This window comes from Bacillus rossius, chromosome 14 (genome assembly GCF_032445375.1).
Source record: "Bacillus rossius redtenbacheri isolate Brsri chromosome 14, Brsri_v3, whole genome shotgun sequence".
Classification (NCBI taxonomy): Eukaryota; Metazoa; Arthropoda; class Insecta; order Phasmatodea; family Bacillidae; genus Bacillus; species Bacillus rossius.
Genome location: NC_086341.1, coordinates 24,031,273 through 24,050,305, shown reverse-complemented (window position 1 = coordinate 24,050,305; position 19,033 = coordinate 24,031,273). Strand labels below are relative to the sequence as shown.

Below are 19,033 nucleotides of genomic sequence, written 5' to 3'. Positions count from 1 at the left end.
ACTTTGTACAACACAATACTATGGTTATTTTTGCATATATGAAATATGTTTTTCGAGAAAATACTGATATTTCTTACGAAAATTGGCGAATAATTTTATATTTTAATTAATGTTTCACTCAACCATAATTTTTCTAAACCATGGAAATATAAACGAATATTCAAAATTTGGACTTTATTTTGTTTTGTTGTGATTATAAATATCCGAAATTAATACAGAAAAGCTATTCGAGGAACGGTTTACAATCAACTTTAACTATTGGATGTACTGGAACAGCACAAATCATAAATATCCGGATAAGAATCCGGACCCAGTATTACTGCGAACACTATTTTGCAGTGTTTACAGTTGTTTTCATGTAAATGTACAAATTTAATAATATCTGTAATTTTACATAAATATTCCTGTTCCGTTTACAAAAAAAAATTCAGTGTAGCATACCTGATAGCCATGCACACGACATGACTTCGCCACAAGTCTAGGTGTACGAGAAGTTTTGCATATTATTGTATTAAAGAAGAGTCCCGTGCGTTCTGAAATTAAGGGGAGGCTAGGACCTGAAGGATGTCGTACCTATTTGTTTGAGTCATCTTTATGCCAAGACTATTTATCTTCGTTTGAAATTGAATATCTGTCTTCGTAGATCACCCAGTTAAGACTTACAAACACCATTCATAGTGTCAGGCAAGGACCTAGACTTTGCTGGGAACATTTGTTTTGCAGAGGAGCCTTAACAGTTTTAAGGACGGTTCTTTGCGGGGAGAGGGGTTTATAGAATGGGCAACCTAAAATTTTGACGATGGTTATGCTGATTAATAGAGACCTGCAAAATTCGCGGATTCAATGACCTCCAGGATAGACTATACTACACTCTACACACTCGGGCAAATGCCACCTGTTCATTGGCTGCTGACTTGTGAGTCGTCTCGACCGAGTGTCTGTGATTTGACACTTCTTTGAGCAAGGGTCTCTAATTGGCCCTCATTACTCCAGATTAACAGTGAACCAATTGCAGAAGCAGCGCTAAGGTATAATTATTTGAATTGTAGCATATCACGAAATGAATCCGCGAATTTTGCAGGTCTCTACTGATTAACCTTAAAAAAAAATCTACTCGGGTTTGTTTTATAAACGCTACTGATAACAATTCCTGTGGAACGGCATCATTATGTGAACCGATATAATCTTTGAAAGTTTTTGTGACGCTAAATCGTTAACACTCACAGGAAATTGACTAGCAGTTAAAATTACATAGTCAAAACTATTTAAGTCTACTTGTCCATATACATTTTTTTTGCAGAAAACAAGACGAACAAGAAAACTAAAAATGAAAAGACCCCCGTAGGGACCTGGGCGGTTGCCCTCTGGCCCAGTCTTAGAGTCGCTCCTGCAGAGTGTATTGTATTACAGTATTTAACCAGCTGTAGTCATCCCCAAAAAACGAATGAATGACTAAAAGCCAATGACTTCATAAGGTAAACTCTTTGTAAGAGCCGGTCGTTGTAACTTCAGAAATTCAATTTGGTTGTATAATACAAGCTTTAACGAAGATAAATTTCAAAAATCAAACGGTAGAAAATTCTTACTGCTTAAAATCTAGATTATTTTTTTTATATATTTCCTTCCCTCCTTAATAAAATTGTGTCAATCGTAGTCCACTTATAGTTTGACATTGTATTCAACTCAGGCGTCTGAAACACCTTTAGATGTCTTATGTGCACACATACGGCTAGCCCCCCTCACACACACACACACACCTAAACACACTCATTAAACACGCAGAAGTTATCGGATACTATACTTGACACTCATCGTAAATAACGTTGAAAGATTAAGTGATAAATTGCAATAATATCACAATCGACGAAGAGGCTCGTAATTCTTTCAAGTGTACTATTGTGTGTAGTCACTTCGTTGAGCGGATCAGGTTATCTTTATTGCTTTAGTAACACAAGCAAGTTGTGGCAATAATTGAAAAAAAAAATTTAAAATGTATCGATGAAATACCAACTTTAGTATGGACTTGGCTTTTAAAATGTTAAGAATTAACTACTATAGAATATTCCAAAAATAGCCATAGTAGTTAGCCATAGTATTATGGTTCAATATTTTTAATCTTTTCATTTTGTCAAGTTGGTGTGTATTAAATTTAACATTTTTTCCAGCGATCACTGTAAATCATGTTTATTGTATTGAGTACTGAGCCATTTCCAAAGTTAATGCACTCACAACTGGCAGACGGTATTTTTATGAAAATATGGATACGTTATTTGTGTAAGTCCAGTATGAAATAAGGTAAAAGCAACTATGGAAATTAAAATATTAAATTTGTTTCCCATTGCATATTTTAAGTATAAACATAGATAAATCTAATTTTTCATTGTGAAATTTAAAATCCATCTGTGCGTAATTAGTGGATGAAATTCAACCGAATGGGTTGTCCTCTATCTTCCTTGCATTATCGGGTGGAATTGAAACCTTTCTTGTTCGCCTAATGAGTAGAGACCGGAAAATTTCGCGGGTTCACATCGCGAAATGCTAGAATCAAAACAAACGTATCTTCGTATTCCTTCTGTGATATGCTCTCAGTTTATCTGAAGGATTCTGAGCCAATTGTAAACCTTCAACCAAAGAAGTATAGTATCGCAAGTATCCAAGTTGACATGTCTCACAAGTCTGTAGCCAATGAGAAGGTGGCGTTTACACAAGTATGTAAAGGAGTGTAAAATCTATCCTAGAGGTCATTTAAACCGCGAATTTTTCCAGTCCCTACTAATGAGTTACTTATTGATAGAGACCTGCAAAATTCGCGGATTCATTCGGTAATAGGCTAGAATTCAAACGCCTATACCTCTTAGATACTTTTGCTATTGGCTTACTGTTCATCTGGACGAATCTCAACCAGTTTATAAACCCCTCAAACCAAAGAAGGATCTAATCACAGACAAACCAGCTGAGACGACTTGACAAGTCGGCAGCCGACGAACTTGCGTTATTTGCCCGAGTGTACAGGGGTATGTGCCATCGAAACCGCGGATTTTGGCAGGTCTCTACTTGTTGAAGTGGCGAGGGTGTAGTTGCGTGAAGCCGGGGTCGGCGCCGCTCACCAGCAGGTGCTGGCTGTGCACGCAGACGAAGCCCAGCACCAGCGTCATGACGGGCCCTACGACGAGGCCGGCGTTGTGGAAGCCGTCCCCCATGGCGAACAGCCCGGAGCCGATGTTGCCCTTCAGCAGGTGGATCAGCGACTCCACGAACCTGCGGCGGCGGCGACACGAGAGCGAGTCTATCAGCAGCACTCGCCACAGACGTGTTAGGGTCTGGACACACATATCAGGGCCGGGGAACGGACGGCGCCCGGCCCTGATGGGTTGCTGGCACAACCGGACCGGGCATGGGACGTAGAAAGCAGTCTGCATCGACGGGTAGCTGCGTCAAGTCGATTAGCATTCACACCGACATTTTTGTACTTGTCATGACTTTGATCGTACAATGCTGAGTAACTCCGAACAGCTTCAACAATTTTCTCTGCGTCCATGTTCTCAACTAGTTCTCAACCTATAAATAATAACTCTAATATGGCTAAATGGCTTGCAACCAAATTTTTTATGATTTCAAAAATCAATAATTTTAACAATGTATTTTCAATACACTAACTTTGCAACTATTTCAACGCATACCTATGTTGACACACACATATGTGTATATATATGTATATACATGTATATATACCTATATATGTATATATACATACATATATATATATACATTTATATAGACTACATGCACACATTTTGTGCACATGCCCTCCTTGGAAAGTATTGGAAATGTCAAAACACGCAAACTAAAAAAAAACTAAAAAAAAAAAAACCGTCGGATGTATTTTACAGACAACTGCATGTCCCAAATGTATAATAAATAGTATTTAAGAATTAGAACAGGTTGGTCAAAATGGAAGACTTTACCTGAAACTCAAGAACGTCCCAGCAGATATTGGCCGAAGTACTGATCAGGGTCAGGGCCGGGTCCGGGAAAAAGTAAACAAAACTACTTTTGACGAGCACACGTCCGGAGCCCTGACACGGCACTGACTCGGTCCTGACACGTCAGTAGGGAGAGCGTGCCGACTCTGGAACATAGGCGAGGGGGGAGCGGGGTAATCCGGGGATTATCCCATTTTTTATGGTTTTTTTACGCATTTTTATGGTTTTTTATGTGCAAATCCAGTTTTTTATGCGCTAATCCAGTGGCTAATCCGCTAATCCAGTGGCTAATCCGCAAATCCGCAAATCCGCAAATCGCAAATCCGCAAATCCGCCATTTTGTATTTCTAGAAATTTCCACAAACTTCGAATCGTGACGTCATGATTCTGTGTCGTCTGCTGGAGGCCGCCATCTTGATTTTTCCTGGTCGCCATCTTGTTTCGTCTGCTGGAGGCTGCCATCTTGATTTTTCCTGGTCGCCATCTTGTTTCGTCTGCTGGAGGCCGCCATCTTGATTTTTCCTGGTCGCCATCTTGTTTCGGCTGCTGGAGGCCGCCATCTTGTGTGACGTCATATAGTTCTGTTGGTCGCCACCAGGTAGCAGCAGGTATTATTTTATTTTAACTAAAATATTTTCAGTGCCGAGGCTGGGATTCGATCCATGGGACGTGAAAACGTCCAGGATGTCGTGGTTACGAGGCGGACGCCTTGACCACTAGACCACGAGACCAATTGGAATATGGTGGAATAAATAATCTATATATGCTACGTACTGACGGCAAGTTTATAATAAATGGGGGAGGGTGTTTTTGTTTTCCTTAATGCATACCTAAGGCGCCACATTTGAAATTAAAATTATTATACAGCCGCCATCTTTAATTCCAGCACAGACTACCAGATGGTGCCAAATTCAAAAATTAGTTGCCAGAGGCGCCGCCATCTTGGTTCTCAAGTTGGCTGGTAGATGTCGCTAGTATCGCGCGGCAAATTCAAAAATTAGTTGCCAGAGGTGCCGCCATCGTGATTCTCAAGTTGGCTACCAGAGTGTGCCACCGTCGCCATCTTTATTTCATATGTCAGCTGCCAGGGCGCAGCACCATTCGATAGGTCGAATGCTAATCGATATATTTACTTTTATTTCATATTTCAGCTGCCAGGGCGCAGCACCATTCGATAGGTCGAATGCTAATCGATATATTTACTTTTATTTCATATTTCAGCTGCCAGGGCGCAGCACCATTCGATAGGTCGAATGCTAATCGATATATTTACTTTTATTTCATATTTCAGCTGCCAGGGCGCAGCACCATTCGATAGGTCGAATGCTAATCGATATATTTAGTAACAAGTGTTGCTACCAGAGGGCGCGATATTTAAATTTAAAAAAATATTACAACCTTTAAACAATTCTCCGCCATCTTGGATTCAACAGCCCCACCATCTTGGAAGCACATGATACACCCAAGGACTCGTTCCAATACATGCACAGAGTGCACCGAAAAGATTGTTCCCTTACATGCACAGAGTGCACCATATTGAATGATCATGATATGTGTTCCTTTATATGCATCAGAAGCAGGCATAAGAAATTTTTTCTTATAGGCATACTTTAGTGTTAGCTTTCCTGTAATGCATTTAATAATAGTGTAAGCTCATTATTATTATTTAGTGATAGTGAATTTATAACTATGATGTGTAGTCTCATTCTCTTCATCTCGACGTGGCGGAAGATTCTCTGGAGTGTAAGCTGAAAAAAAAAAAAAAAAACTTGTGTTTGAATTTATAGTGGTATGCTGCTTTCCACATCACCTTAGAGACTATGTCTCAGGAGGTACAGCATTAGATGCGTTAACTCCTTTTTTTTATACATGGCGAGTTTCCCCGAGAGGCCTATTTTCCATGTTTAACAAGGGCGCAAGCATTATGCTTCACCGTCACTCTCTCCGAAGCCGCTGTCCACTCCATCATCTGGCTCCACTTGCTCTTGAGCCTCCATTACAGCTTCAAAGCATGCTATAATACCGTTGTAAAGGTATGTTAGAAACTCGTATTCCTCTGGAAATGCAGCGAACAAATTGATCGCGGAGACCTCTAGATGGTGTACTATCGCATCTATATTCATGCCGATGCAAGCATGAAGCGTATAGTCAATGCAATCGCGAATTTCCTCAAAAGCAGCAATGTTCATCATGGAATTGTCAGAGACAGAATGAAGACTATAGTTGACCGGGTCTTGACGGAAAGATGACAACAACCCCGATGTCGCGCTACACATTCCAATGAGGCGCCCAGCGCGGGCTGACGTCACAGCTTGTTGATCCCAAGCTGCAGAGTGCTGGGTCGTGTTCAGGAAGTAGTCCACACATTATAAATACATTGCAGGAATAGAATCTCAACAACAGCCCACACAAACGATTCCATAGATTCGATTGAGAACAAGCAATAAGGTAAAATAAAATGTGTATATGTAATCTTAAACTCTCATATCATTTCTCTTTACCCATGTCCTCACGGTATCAGGAAACCCCTTCCAAGACACCTGTAATCTTTCACAACGCTTTCGATGAATTTTATTTACCAAGTATGTATCGGGGTATTTTGTAATTTGAATTTCTGAAGCATAAAAAACATCTTGTATTTCATTTCCATCCATATCACTCAAGTTATACACACGCGGAAAGCTGGACCTCATAGCTGTTACTTTAAACACTTCGTGAGACCAATTCGGTGTAAACCCCTTTTCAAAAACTTTCTTGTTTCGTGACACGCGTACATGATCCCCCACACGAGCCTTAGGTTTTCTAGGGTCAATTGTCTTTACATATTTGTAAACACTTTGTAGCAAAGAGTCATCCTTCACTTGATTCGGAGCCATGCCAATGGTGCGGTGGAATCTGTTATTGTAGACACGTAGAACTTGTGGTAAAATTTTAAGCCACTTATAATTTCCTTGAGCTGAAAACTCGCGAAAAAGCAGCGATTTTAGAGATCTATTAAACCGCTCTACCACACTTGCTTTAATCTCACTGTGAGTGGAATAATGATTAATATTTTTTCTTTTCATAAGAGCTCTGAAAGTTGAGTTATAAAATTCTGTTCCCGCATCACTTTGAATACTTTTAAAACTTCCTGCTTCTTTCAAAATACTTCTCATGGCAGCAGTAACCATCACACCTGTCTTTTGTTTAACTGGAACTGCATAAGCACGTTTGCTGTACACATCTATGGCAGTCAGGATGTACTTGTAACCACTGTTCACTTTACTGTATGGTATCATTTCTACCAAATCAATCTGTAGTAAATCATGGAGTCCATATGTTAAAACCCTTCTGCGAGGAAATATAATACGTTTGCCTCGGTGAAGCTCGTATGCAATCCCACGCTGTGCGTCGCTCATTTTGCAATGTATCCTGATTCTTGTAACTCTTCAAGTATCGAAAGGATTTCGTTATTGTGTCCGGTGTGGCCAGAAGCCTGCGAGGCCATTAACAACCTGAGTCGATCTACTATCTCATTCGGATCATTCCAATAAATGAACTCTCGTTTACGACCTAAATCCAATGTTTTATGTAACAATCCACTTCCTCGTTGCTGCGAACCAATATGTGGAAACAGTTGCTTAATGATATCAAATTTCGCATGTGACGTGCTTTTATAGAGATTTGTTGCAGGATCATTCTTTTTAAAATAAGCATTTGTAAGCTCTAGTAGATTACCATATTGTTTAAGGGCCGATTCCGAGTACGTATGCGGCTCTCTGCGAAATAAAAGTTCAAATAAACCAGGAGCAGGTTGTATTAGTTCATCTTTAACGCGAATCATATTGTTATCGTGAAAAAATACTTCCGTGTCCCCTAAAAACCAGCGGTTATGTCGTTTAGATACACCATAGGTTCCATCACCAGAGCGAAGGTTGTAGCTCTGCAAATAAGACTGCACTCCACCTAAAGAATCATCATATGGAACACCGTGATGTTTTAAAGGAATAGCGTTCGAGTCATCACTGTCGCTTGATTCTAAATATTGTTTCACAGTAGCTTCTTCCGCAGAATCCTGCTTCACAGTATCGATAGACTGTGCGAGCGATGTAGTAGGTCCAAGTTTATCCAAACGCGAATTAACAGACTTGAATATTTCTTCATTAATTGCATCCCTCTCCAAACGAGCTCGTTTGGCAAGTAGATACTTTGCACGAACATTTTCTATGACGCGCTCCAACTTACTAGCCTCAAGAGACATGACTGCAGAGTTAGCGATAGCATATCACCCTTTTATATACAACTAGCATCAATACGTGAGTGATCTAGGCATGTCTAGAGCTTGATGGTTTTGGAGGTGCTGGTTTTGGAGGTGCTGGTTTTGGAGGTGCTGGTTTTGGAGGTGTTTGTTTTGGAGGTGCTGGTTTTGAAGATGCTGTTTTTGCAGGTGCTGGTTTTGAAGATGCTGTTTTTGCAGGTGCTGGTTTTGGAGGGGAAGGTTTCTTAGACAACACACCGCGAGAATATTCATCAGGAGTAATCGTCAAAACACCAACAGTGCGATTCATTTGTGAAAGCTGTTGTACAATTCCAGCATTAATTTTCAATACCATCTCAACCATGTTAGCATTTAGTGCATCATTTAGTTCCTCTATAAATGTTTGTGCGAATAAATCTAACCTGCTCTCCAACGAGGTGCACATATCACCCAACTTTGTCGACACAGCTGAAAGACTTTCATTTAATTGAGCAATTAAATGCTGTTCTTTAGCCTCCATATTGCGCAAGAACTCCATAATCCCCACTTGCACATCTCTTGTTACAGTAAGTGATCTGTTGATATCTGTAACTTGTCGTGTCATACCATCAGTCATCGAATGCAAAGCATGTGTAAAAGCCCCGCTTACTGCGTCAACATACTTCTTATTAGCAGCATCACCATCTTGTTTAGGATCACCAACTCTCTTCAATTGTTTCCAGCTTAAGTCGCAGTCCCCTTCACGAGTAAACGTCATGCATGAGTCGTGCGATTGTTTAAGTCCACCACCACCGAACTTTGACATCATGATTCATGAACCTATCACAATAAACTGATCAAAACCACATCTGTAACGCCCTTTATGTAGAGGAAAATCTTTAGCTATTACAATGAAACCATGCTCATTAGGACTGTTCCAACAGTGACCGCAAAGAGTTTTAAATCTCTCAAAGCTCATATCTGTACCGACATGGTCGGAAAACACATGTTTTAGATTAAGATCGTCCATTTTAAACAAAATTATTAGATTACAATTATCTCGCACTAATTGCTTTCGGGTTTGGGTATAAGTTTGTACCAAGTAGAAACAGTCGATCTTGTGGTGTCGCCCCATAGAATAATACTTTTGAACAATGCTTTGTTTATCACAAGCAACATCATCGAAGATTAGCACAGAGTTGGGGAGGGCTTGACTGGGGTCTAAAACATCAGCATTTTCTCGAAATTTAAAAAATTTCACTCCCCCGACATTTTCCAGCACATGGGCTAAATGTTGATATTTTGGTTGTTCTAGGGACTTGCTATATAAATACACATTCTCAAAACGTATCCCATTGGGGTGTTCTAGAAGTGAAAGAATAAGACAAGTTTTGCCAGAATTCGAAGGACCTGACACTATACACCGTATGGTATTTGGTAACAGAGATCCATGACGTTCTTCAGTTTTACTAAACACATCATCATCAATTAGTGAAATTGGTAAAGCGAGCTGTTGTTGAACAACCTCCATTCTTAATACTAAACCTAAACACTATAAAACAGTCATCCTTATAGTGAAACCACTCAGTGTCTTGATATGTCTTGTATGAGACGGAAGAGAGGTTCAGGCTTAGTTAATTCTGTTATAAATAAGCTACCATTCGAGGCACATCTTCCGGGCTACAATTTCTGTGGACCTGGCACGAGACTAGCCGAGAGACTAGCAAGAGGTGATCGTGGTGTGAATGCACTAGACGAGGCGTGTCGTCTTCACGATATTGTGTATGCGAATAGTAATAACTTGGCTGAAAGACATAAAGCGGATAAAATATTAGCTGACACGGCCGAGAAGATTAGAAAGTCTCCCGAAACTAAATTTGGACAGAGAGTATCCGCGTGGACCGTTAACAAGATTATGAGAGTGAAACGTAAGCTTGGTGCAGGTTTAAGATTTTCATCATCATCAAAGAAGAGAAACCGTAAATCTGTCAGGAAAGCCCTGGGGAAGAAGGGTGGTCTATTACCATTTATATTTCCAGCACTCGCTGCATTAGGCAGCTTAATTGGTGGAGCTGCGGGTGTTGCTAAAACTGTTTCCGATGTCCGGAGTCAGGCACGTATGCAAGCGATAGCACGTGCAGCAAAAAACGGTTCAGGACTTTATCTACGCCCCTATCCACAGTCGGGTGGTGGGGGAAAGCGAAGAGGAAGAAGAAGAAAGAAAAATCGCGGGAGCAGGAAGCGATAATCAAAAACTTACCAAAGCGAGCTCTTACAAACCTCGAGTTAATGAAGGCGATAAAAGAATTGAAAATACCATACTTTAGACAAATATACATGCGCGATTCGCTACCTAAGAAACCATTGCGTAATGAAAGTGCTATTTTGAATCTAGACTCATCCAAAGGACCGGGAACGCATTGGACTGCTTATGTCAAGACCGGTCCTAACGTTGAATATTACGATAGCTTCGGAGACTTGCCTCCACCAGTGGAACTGATACGATATTTAAACAAGTGCAACATAACCTATAATTATGACAGGCAACAAAAGTTGCATTCATGGAATTGCGGTCACTTATGCTTAAGATTTTTAGTATCAATATAGAAGAAGCATTAGTGTTATCATAAGCCACATATGCGACAGAGTGTTTATAGAGAGACCACACACAACGCGAGACGCAGTGTAAACTAGACAAAATGTCAATAACATTAATTTTAACTGGGAAGAGCTCGATTATGAGAACCTACTACTTCCCTCCCTTGCAATTGGATGGAGAGTGGACAATGGCATTGATCGATCTGACAACATATAACTCGATACCGAACATTGATGAAAATAATCAAGTTTTTCGATACATCGCAAACAATGAACATCATGAAATGAAATTACCAACAGGTGCATATGAAATAAGTGACATGGAAGCTTACATAAAACAGAACCTACCTGCAGATTCAACATTTCTATTACGAGGCAACCCCAACACCTTACAGTGCATAATGTTCAGCAAGAATATACATGTGGATTTTAGTGGAAAAAATACATTAGGTGAAATGCTTGGATTTTCTTCTCAAGTATACAAAGCAGGTGAGCTGCATGAATCGACAAATCCTGTAAATATATTCCCCGTGAATGTTATACGAATTACAAGCAATGCTGTGGGACACACATACTTGAATGGTAAATTAAACAATACTATTCATGAATTTTCCCCCATAGTACCTCCGGGATATAAGATAAATGAACGACCTACCACGCTCATTTATGTCCCAGTTACCGTTCAATCGATATCGGAGCTCGACATTCAAATAGTCGATCAGGAAGGACGCTTAGTTAACCTAAGAAAGGAAGAAATAACTCTAAGACTGCATTTGAAAAAACAATGGGAGTGAAATATTTTTCTAAGCATAAATGGAGCGGTTCAGGTGTGTCCTTATCCAGTAGACGACGAGACATCAAGCGGCTAACATCTGTTAACGTGAGATTCCTTAAAAAACTTGGATTTAGAGTTTATCCTCATGGAGAACACCGTTCTTGAAGTCGAGCAAGCACCACAATTTGAGGATTCTATTTCAAAAACTGAACTGCATATTTACAAACCATACTTAAATGGACCCTATGCCCCCAACTCTGAAATCCGTATAGTGATTCAAAATCATGATGCATACACAAACATCTCAAAATCCTTTTTGCGTATACGTGGAAAACTCGTAAAGGCAGACGGACGGAAACCGGACCATGCAAAGATTATAAACAATGGTGTATTACATATGATCAATCGGATAGGATTTGAACTGAACGGCGTTCTTATAGATCAGACCAGATCACTAGGAGTGGTATCTACAGTGAAGAATTATCTTTCACGAACTCGTGATGAATACGCCATCAGCAAAATGGAGGGATGGTGTCTCGAGGAAAACTATAGCTTGCCTCTAACAGCCGATGGTGTTTTCGAAATCTGTGTTCCGCTAAGCCATCTCCTCGGCTTTGCTGAGGATTATCACCGTATACTTCTAAACTCCAAACAAGAGTTAATTATAGTTTTAGAAAATACGTACATTAACTCGATCGTAGATGCGAGTGCGCAGCCTCAAGCAGTTAATTTAACCATAAACTCTATCGATTGGGCCGTACCACACATCCAAGTGTCTCCAGCGGAACACACGCGACTGCTTAAGCTTGTGGAGAAAGGCAGAAATATAGATATAGCATTTAGATCTTGGTCTGTTGAAACATATCCCAGCATGCCACAAGCACAAAATGTCAGCTGGTCAGTAAAGACAAGCTTCTCGATGGAAAAACCACGATACATAATAGTCGGCTTTCAATCGGCTAAACATAATGTAATGGCTGCCGATAAATCGAGGTTTGACCACTGCAACATAAAGAATATAAAACTATTCTTGAATTCAGAAAGTTATCCGTACACGGATTTGGACATAAACTTCGACAATGGATTTTACTTAACCGCATATGATATGTATTCAAATTTTCAAGAGTCTTACTATGGAAAGCAGAATGCACCTTTGCTTGACCCTCATCAGTTTAAGGAACTGGCTACGCTATTCATGTTTGATGTAAGCCGTCAAGCTGAGAAAAATCCTTGCAGATTAACATACTTCATGGTGGCTGAGACACGACTGAGCCTCTACTATGCTTAACTCAGTATTTTAACAGCTTTGTCTCGTGGATTATAGGAGACAAGTCTGTCGTGCAATATTATTGCAAATGCTTGTGTTAAGATCGGTAGGTTGGCTGAGCTTGTGATCTCCAACTTGCAATCTATGATATTCGAAGGTATTTTCTCAGCTTGACGGCTTACATCAAACATGAATAGCGTAGCCAGTTCCTTAAACTGATGAGGGTCAAGCAAAGGTGCATTCTGCTTTCCATAGTAAGACTCTTGAAAATTTGAATACATATCATATGCGATTAAGTAAAATCCATTGTCGAAGTTTATGTCCAAATCCGTGTACGGATAACTTTCTGAATTCAAGAATAGTTTTATATTCTTTATGTTGCAGTGGTCAAACCTCGATTTATCGGCAGCCATTACATTATGTTTAGCCGATTGAAAGCCGACTATTATGTATCGTGGTTTTTCCATCGAGAAGCTTGTCTTTACTGACCAGCTGACATTTTGTGCTTGTGGCATGCTGGGATATGTTTCAACAGACCAAGATCTAAATGCTATATCTATATTTCTGCCTTTCTCCACAAGCTTAAGCAGTCGCGTGTGTTCCGCTGGAGACACTTGGATGTGTGGTACGGCCCAATCGATAGAGTTTATGGTTAAATTAACTGCTTGAGGCTGCGCACTCGCATCTACGATCGAGTTAATGTACGTATTTTCTAAAACTATAATTAACTCTTGTTTGGAGTTTAGAAGTATACGGTGATAATCCTCAGCAAAGCCGAGGAGATGGCTTAGCGGAACACAGATTTCGAAAACACCATCGGCTGTTAGAGGCAAGCTATAGTTTTCCTCGAGACACCATCCCTCCATTTTGCTGATGGCGTATTCATCACGAGTTCGTGAAAGATAATTCTTCACTGTAGATACCACTCCTAGTGATCTGGTCTGATCTATAAGAACGCCGTTCAGTTCAAATCCTATCCGATTGATCATATGTAATACACCATTGTTTATAATCTTTGCATGGTCCGGTTTCCGTCCGTCTGCCTTTACGAGTTTTCCACGTATACGCAAAAAGGATTTTGAGATGTTTGTGTATGCATCATGATTTTGAATCACTATACGGATTTCAGAGTTGGGGGCATAGGGTCCATTTAAGTATGGTTTGTAAATATGCAGTTCAGTTTTTGAAATAGAATCCTCAAATTGTGGTGCTTGCTCGACTTCAAGAACGGTGTTCTCCATGAGGATAAACTCTAAATCCAAGTTTTTTAAGGAATCTCACGTTAACAGATGTTAGCCGCTTGATGTCTCGTCGTCTACTGGATAAGGACACACCTGAACCGCTCCATTTATGCTTAGAAAAATATTTCACTCCCATTGTTTTTTCAAATGCAGTCTTAGAGTTATTTCTTCCTTTCTTAGGTTAACTAAGCGTCCTTCCTGATCGACTATTTGAATGTCGAGCTCCGATATCGATTGAACGGTAACTGGGACATAAATGAGCGTGGTAGGTCGTTCATTTATCTTATATCCCGGAGGTACTATGGGGGAAAATTCATGAATAGTATTGTTTAATTTACCATTCAAGTATGTGTGTCCCACAGCATTGCTTGTAATTCGTATAACATTCACGGGGAATATATTTACAGGATTTGTCGATTCATGCAGCTCACCTGCTTTGTATACTTGAGAAGAAAATCCAAGCATTTCACCTAATGTATTTTTTCCACTAAAATCCACATGTATATTCTTGCTGAACATTATGCACTGTAAGGTGTTGGGGTTGCCTCGTAATAGAAATGTTGAATCTGCAGGTAGGTTCTGTTTTATGTAAGCTTCCATGTCACTTATTTCATATGCACCTGTTGGTAATTTCATTTCATGATGTTCATTGTTTGCGATGTATCGAAAAACTTGATTATTTTCATCAATGTTCGGTATCGAGTTATATGTTGTCAGATCGATCAATGCCATTGTCCACTCTCCATCCAATTGCAAGGGAGGGAAGTAGTAGGTTCTCATAATCGAGCTCTTCCCAGTTAAAATTAATGTTATTGACATTTTGTCTAGTTTACACTGCGTCTCGCGTTGTGTGTGGTCTCTCTATAAACACTCTGTCGCATATGTGGCTTATGATAACACTAATGCTTCTTATATATTGATACTAAAAATCTTAAGCATAAGTGACCGCAATTCCATGAATGCAACTTTTGTTGCCTGTCATAATTATAGGTTATGTTGCACTTGTTTAAATATCGTATCAGTTCCACTGGTGGAGGCAAGTCTCCGAAGCTATCGTAATATTCAACGTTAGGACCGGTCTTGACATAAGCAGTCCAATGCGTTCCCGGTCCTTTGGATGAGTCTAGATTCAAAATAGCACTTTCATTACGCAATGGTTTCTTAGGTAGCGAATCGCGCATGTATATTTGTCTAAAGTATGGTATTTTCAATTCTTTTATCGCCTTCATTAACTCGAGGTTTGTAAGAGCTCGCTTTGGTAAGTTTTTGATTATCGCTTCCTGCTCCCGCGATTTTTCTTTCTTCTTCTTCCTCTTCGCTTTCCCCCACCACCCGACTGTGGATAGGGGCGTAGATAAAGTCCTGAACCGTTTTTTGCTGCACGTGCTATCGCTTGCATACGTGCCTGACTCCGGACATCGGAAACAGTTTTAGCAACACCCGCAGCTCCACCAATTAAGCTGCCTAATGCAGCGAGTGCTGGAAATATAAATGGTAATAGACCACCCTTCTTCCCCAGGGCTTTCCTGACAGATTTACGGTTTCTCTTCTTTGATGATGATGAAAATCTTAAACCTGCACCAAGCTTACGTTTCACTCTCATAATCTTGTTAACGGTCCACGCGGATACTCTCTGTCCAAATTTAGTTTCGGGAGACTTTCTAATCTTCTCGGCCGTGTCAGCTAATATTTTATCCGCTTTATGTCTTTCAGCCAAGTTATTACTATTCGCATACACAATATCGTGAAGACGACACGCCTCGTCTAGTGCATTCACACCACGATCACCTCTTGCTAGTCTCTCGGCTAGTCTCGTGCCAGGTCCACAGAAATTGTAGCCCGGAAGATGTGCCTCGAATGGTAGCTTATTTATAACAGAATTAACTAAGCCTGAACCTCTCTTCCGTCTCATACAAGACATATCAAGACACTGAGTGGTTTCACTATAAGGATGACTGTTTTATAGTGTTTAGGTTTAGTATTAAGAATGGAGGTTGTTCAACAACAGCTCGCTTTACCAATTTCACTAATTGATGATGATGTGTTTAGTAAAACTGAAGAACGTCATGGATCTCTGTTACCAAATACCATACGGTGTATAGTGTCAGGTCCTTCGAATTCTGGCAAAACTTGTCTTATTCTTTCACTTCTAGAACACCCCAATGGGATACGTTTTGAGAATGTGTATTTATATAGCAAGTCCCTAGAACAACCAAAATATCAACATTTAGCCCATGTGCTGGAAAATGTCGGGGGAGTGAAATTTTTTAAATTTCGAGAAAATGCTGATGTTTTAGACCCCAGTCAAGCCCTCCCCAACTCTGTGCTAATCTTCGATGATGTTGCTTGTGATAAACAAAGCATTGTTCAAAAGTATTATTCTATGGGGCGACACCACAAGATCGACTGTTTCTACTTGGTACAAACTTATACCCAAACCCGAAAGCAATTAGTGCGAGATAATTGTAATCTAATAATTTTGTTTAAAATGGACGATCTTAATCTAAAACATGTGTTTTCCGACCATGTCGGTACAGATATGAGCTTTGAGAGATTTAAAACTCTTTGCGGTCACTGTTGGAACAGTCCTAATGAGCATGGTTTCATTGTAATAGCTAAAGATTTTCCTCTACATAAAGGGCGTTACAGATGTGGTTTTGATCAGTTTATTGTGATAGGTTCATGAATCATGATGTCAAAGTTCGGTGGTGGTGGACTTAAACAATCGCACGACTCATGCATGACGTTTACTCGTGAAGGGGACTGCGACTTAAGCTGGAAACAATTGAAGAGAGTTGGTGATCCTAAACAAGATGGTGATGCTGCTAATAAGAAGTATGTTGACGCAGTAAGCGGGGCTTTTACACATGCTTTGCATTCGATGACTGATGGTATGACACGACAAGTTACAGATATCAACAGATCACTTACTGTAACAAGAGATGTGCAAGTGGGGATTATGGAGTTCTTGCGCAATATGGAGGCTAAAGAACAGCATTTAATTGCTCAATTAAATGAAAGTCTTTCAGCTGTGTCGACAAAGTTGGGTGATATGTGCACCTCGTTGGAGAGCAGGTTAGATTTATTCGCACAAACATTTATAGAGGAACTAAATGATGCACTAAATGCTAACATGGTTGAGATGGTATTGAAAATTAATGCTGGAATTGTACAACAGCTTTCACAAATGAATCGCACTGTTGGTGTTTTGACGATTACTCCTGATGAATATTCTCGCGGTGTGTTGTCTAAGAAACCTTCCCCTCCAAAACCAGCACCTGCAAAAACAGCATCTTCAAAACCAGCACCTGCAAAAACAGCATCTTCAAAACCAGCACCTCCAAAACAAACACCTCCAAAACCAGCACCTCCAAAACCAGCACCTCCAAAACCAGCACCTCCAAAACCATCAAGCTCTAGACATGCCTAGATCACTCACGTATTGATGCTAGTTGTATATAAAAGGGTGATATGCTATCGCTAACTCTGCAGTCATGTCTCTTGAGGCTAGTAAGTTGGAGCGCGTCATAGAAAATGTTCGTGCAAAGTATCTACTTGCCAAACGAGCTCGTTTGGAGAGGGATGCAATTAATGAAGAAATATTCAAGTCTGTTAATTCGCGTTTGGATAAACTTGGACCTACTACATCGCTCGCACAGTCTATCGATACTGTGAAGCAGGATTCTGCGGAAGAAGCTACTGTGAAACAATATTTAGAATCAAGCGACAGTGATGACTCGAACGCTATTCCTTTAAAACATCACGGTGTTCCATATGATGATTCTTTAGGTGGAGTGCAGTCTTATTTGCAGAGCTACAACCTTCGCTCTGGTGATGGAACCTATGGTGTATCTAAACGACATAACCGCTGGTTTTTAGGGGACACGGAAGTATTTTTTCACGATAACAATATGATTTGCGTTAAAGATGAACTAATACAACCTGCTCCTGGTTTATTTGAACTTTTATTTCGCAGAGAGCCGCATACGTACTCGGAATCGGCCCTTAAACAATATGGTAATCTACTAGAGCTTACAAATGCTTATTTTAAAAAGAATGATCCTGCAACAAATCTCTATAAAAGCACGTCACATGCGAAATTTGATATCATTAAGCAACTGTTTCCACATATTGGTTCGCAGCAACGAGGAAGTGGATTGTTACATAAAACATTGGATTTAGGTCGTAAACGAGAGTTCATTTATTGGAATGATCCGAATGAGATAGTAGATCGACTCAGGTTGTTAATGGCCTCGCAGGCTTCTGGCCACACCGGACACAATAACGAAATACTTTCGATACTTGAAGAGTTACAAGAATCAGGATACATTGCAAAATGAGCGACGCACAGCGTGGGATTGCATACGAGCTTCACCGAGGCAAACGTATTATATTTCCTCGCAGAAGGGTTTTAACATATGGACTCCATGATTTACTACAGATTGATTTGGTAGAAATGATACCATACAGTAAAGTGAACAGTGGTTACAAGTACATCCTGACTGCCATAGATGTGTACAGCAAACGTGCTTATGCAGTTCCAGTTAAACAAAAGACAGGTGTGATGGTTACTGCTGCCATGAGAAGTATTTTGAAAGAAGCAGGAAGTTTTAAAAGTATTCAAAGTGATGCGGGAACAGAATTTTATAACTCAACTTTCAGAGCTCTTATGAAAAGAAAAAATATTAATCATTATTCCACTCACAGTGAGATTAAAGCAAGTGTGGTAGAGCGGTTTAATAGATCTCTAAAATCGCTGCTTTTTCGCGAGTTTTCAGCTCAAGGAAATTATAAGTGGCTTAAAATTTTACCACAAGTTCTACGTGTCTACAATAACAGATTCCACCGCACCATTGGCATGGCTCCGAATCAAGTGAAGGATGACTCTTTGCTACAAAGTGTTTACAAATATGTAAAGACAATTGACCCTAGAAAACCTAAGGCTCGTGTGGG

At 40.1% G+C, this 19,033-nt stretch overlaps 1 protein-coding gene across 2 annotated transcripts in view; it reads right to left on the bottom strand.

The window, feature by feature from the left end:
- LOC134538715 (proton-coupled amino acid transporter-like protein CG1139) overlaps window positions 1–19,033 on the bottom strand; it is a 125,226-nt gene that overhangs the window by 30,344 nt on the left and 75,849 nt on the right. For both annotated transcript variants that reach the window (XM_063380154.1, XM_063380153.1), the window contains one exon: window positions 3,108–3,258. In XM_063380154.1, coding sequence (XP_063236224.1) covers window positions 3,108–3,258 — 151 coding nt within the window. The remainder of the gene's footprint in view (window positions 1–3,107; window positions 3,259–19,033) is intronic.